Source organism: Corvus brachyrhynchos, unplaced genomic scaffold (assembly GCF_000691975.1).
Source record: "Corvus brachyrhynchos isolate BGI_N302 unplaced genomic scaffold, ASM69197v1 scaffold70, whole genome shotgun sequence".
Classification (NCBI taxonomy): Eukaryota; Metazoa; Chordata; class Aves; order Passeriformes; family Corvidae; genus Corvus; species Corvus brachyrhynchos.
Window position 1 is genome coordinate 4,159,188 of NW_008236217.1, and position 2,873 is coordinate 4,162,060.

General features: G+C 36.4%; 1 protein-coding gene across 1 annotated transcript in view; it reads left to right on the top strand.

Moving 5' to 3' along the window:
- Positions 1-2,213: 2,213 nt before the first annotated feature.
- PHF10 (PHD finger protein 10) overlaps positions 2,214-2,873 on the top strand; it is a 15,648-nt gene continuing 14,988 nt past the window's right edge. The window contains exon 1 of the mRNA XM_017744917.1: positions 2,214-2,321. Coding sequence (XP_017600406.1) covers positions 2,268-2,321 — 54 coding nt within the window. The 5' untranslated portion in view covers positions 2,214-2,267. The remainder of the gene's footprint in view (positions 2,322-2,873) is intronic.

The window sequence follows — 2,873 nt, forward strand, 5'->3', positions numbered from 1 at the left end:
CGGGCACTTGTGGCGCCAAGGACTCCCGGCACAGATCGGCAGTCGCTCTTTGAAACACGGCTTGGGGAGGTTAGGGTTCTCGATCGCTTAATAAAGGAGCGTTACGTCGATCTTACAATAATAGACGTCCCAGAAGTTTGTAACGTCACCATGTTTCGTAAGGACTAACAGGCTTTTTACAGAAACATGCGTTTTCAGCGAGAAAGGGGCTTTTTTTGGCAGTGTTTGACTTTTCATATAAAGAAAGTCACAGAGTTATCCTTTTTTTTTTTTTTTGAACAGTAAGGGTGGTTGAGCAGCAATGTGCCTTTAAGATTGCAGATGTTTTTGCTTCTTACACGAAGTTGTCTGCAACAAACTGAATTTATGTGATTGAATTTCTGAAATTTTAAGCAGATAAGGAAGCAAAGATGCAAATGGAGGACACTGATCTCTCTATGTTATGGATACTCATACTTTGTAACAGTACCAGATTTAATAAATGAAAAATTACAAAGGAAAAAAGGGAAAACGAGAAACTGATACCAGGCACTTCACCAAACTGTCAGGTTGAGATCTGTCTTTTAAAGGCGTTTTGAAGTCTCTTGGAAGTTTTGGTATACCAGAGGGTTGCTTTGGACCTGTTCTGGTTTCTGTCTAGCAGTTAAAATGATTTGGAGTGGATTAATATTCTTGAGGGAAGTAGAGATGAGCTACTGATGAGACAGCTGTGCCACAAAATACTCCTGCAATGTTGTTTTGATTGGGGGCTGCTGCTTTGTTTTTCTGAATTTGTACAGGGTATTCTCAGCAATACTAGGAAGTGGCATTACTGGTAATGTGAGTGGAGATGCTGCATACCACTTTTTTTTAAGAATGACTGTACTAAGAAAACACAGTTTCATTAAGTTTTGCTTTTTAATTTTTATTACTGCATGAAAGATGTTCTTTTTGCCCCTTAAAGAGGAAGAAAAATATTTGTAAAAAATTGTGCAAACAAGAAATAAGCCAAAATTCCAGGAGACAAATGCTTTTTGCCTATGGCCTGTCTTGATTATAACACTTCACAAATGTTGCATAATAAAAGTAATGTATTCTTATTTGCTGGAACATTTTAAAGTTGCTATTTCAAGTCATATGTGAAGTAAAACATACTAGAATGAAAGACATTAGCAAAGGTAAACCTAATAAACATTGTTGTCATTATTAAATAAGTAAGTATCGTTGAGTTTGATCCATTTATTCCTGACAAGTTAATTCCTCTTGCTTAAACTTTTCACAGACTTTAGAAAATTGATTCTTTCACACTGCTCCACTTTAGAGATTCAATTACTTAAAGAACTATTTCATTCCTGACTCTACTACTGGTTACAGTAGGCAATTCACTCAAAGATTTCTGCTTTCTGTATCTCAGTTATGATCAAACAGAGTTGGTCACTAAATGCTTTGAGATTGTTGGTGGTGTGAGTAGGAGTTGTATAGCATTACTGGACAACAAAGCAGTGGAAAACAGCATCAGCAGAGTCACTGTCTTCTAGATTTTACAGACAAAACTCTTTGTTTTGCTTAGGTCTTTTTTTCCTCTTCACCCTTTATTCCCTTTCATTATATTGATCACTTGAAATCTGAATAGTGACACTGTAAGTTAACTTCTGAATGTTCCTTGGAATAGCTTTGTTCTCTTCTGTATCTGTTGTAATACAAAGTTGGGGTTTTTCTTCCAAATATTTTTTCATCTCAAGAGACGAGTCTTTGCTACTTGCTGTTATGATACTTTTTGTAAACTGTATACTGTTCCTTTTGTTCTCACTGTATGCCCATAAACTCCTGTATTGCTTTTGTAATATTTTCCCTGATTTTATAAGCATCAGCTCTCAGCAAGGATTTGGTGGTTTTCTTCTGCACTTGCTTTTGGTTTGGAGTGTTAGTCTAATCAAGTGCCAGAGGTAGTTTACATCAGGAATTATGAATTTGGTGGCCAGAGCTACAGCTCTGTCTATTCAGAACTCTACCTACGCCACAGGTGAGAAGCCACCCAATTCTCCTGGGCTACCATGCATCAGGCAGGTAGTTTATAACAAAGAATAGTTTGTTATGTAGACTGCCCTGTGAGTTGTTTGTTACAACAGTCATAGAATGGCTTAGCAGTTTGAGTATATTTAAATTGTGGATTGCCTTGTGCTTTACATACCTTCAGAGTAGTCTGATTTTTAAAATATTTATTTTCATTTTAGGATGACACAGAAGAAAATTCCAATGATGGCAGCCAGCCATCCAAAAGACGGCGTATGGGCTCAGGGGACAGTTCTCGGAGCTGTGAAACTTCCAGTCAAGACCTTGGGTAATACCATTTTTTACAATTCCCACTTTTAATTGCAAGTCTGAATTTCTTGTTCAGTATGCTTAAGTATTAGCTGTTTTTTCTTTACTTGCATATTCTTCATACATCTTTCTGAATTGAGGTGATGTCCTATAAATAGCTAGATGTCTATTGCTCCCAGCATATTTTAAGGTATTTTATTTTAAAAGGCCACAAACAGTGCTGCATCTGATTTACAATCAGCACAGTTTACCTGTTTTTAAAACATTGCATACCTGAATGAATTTTGACACTGTAGTAGTTGCTTTTCCTGGTGTCCTCTCCATTATGATGGATATCACTTTCTTCAGGTTCTGTCCCTTAGCATGTTGATAAATGGTGATTTAGAAAAATATAAGTGAAGTTGGGTATAACAATGTGACTTTTGAAACGGGTTCACAGGATGCTGTGTCCTAAACTGCTTGTCCAAATTTGTAGTTACTGTTCATTGATATATAAATAGGAATTACTGAATTTCTAGAGATGTAAGCATTCTTCTTAAGTATTGTTGTGATTTGTTCTAACATTGTTCAGA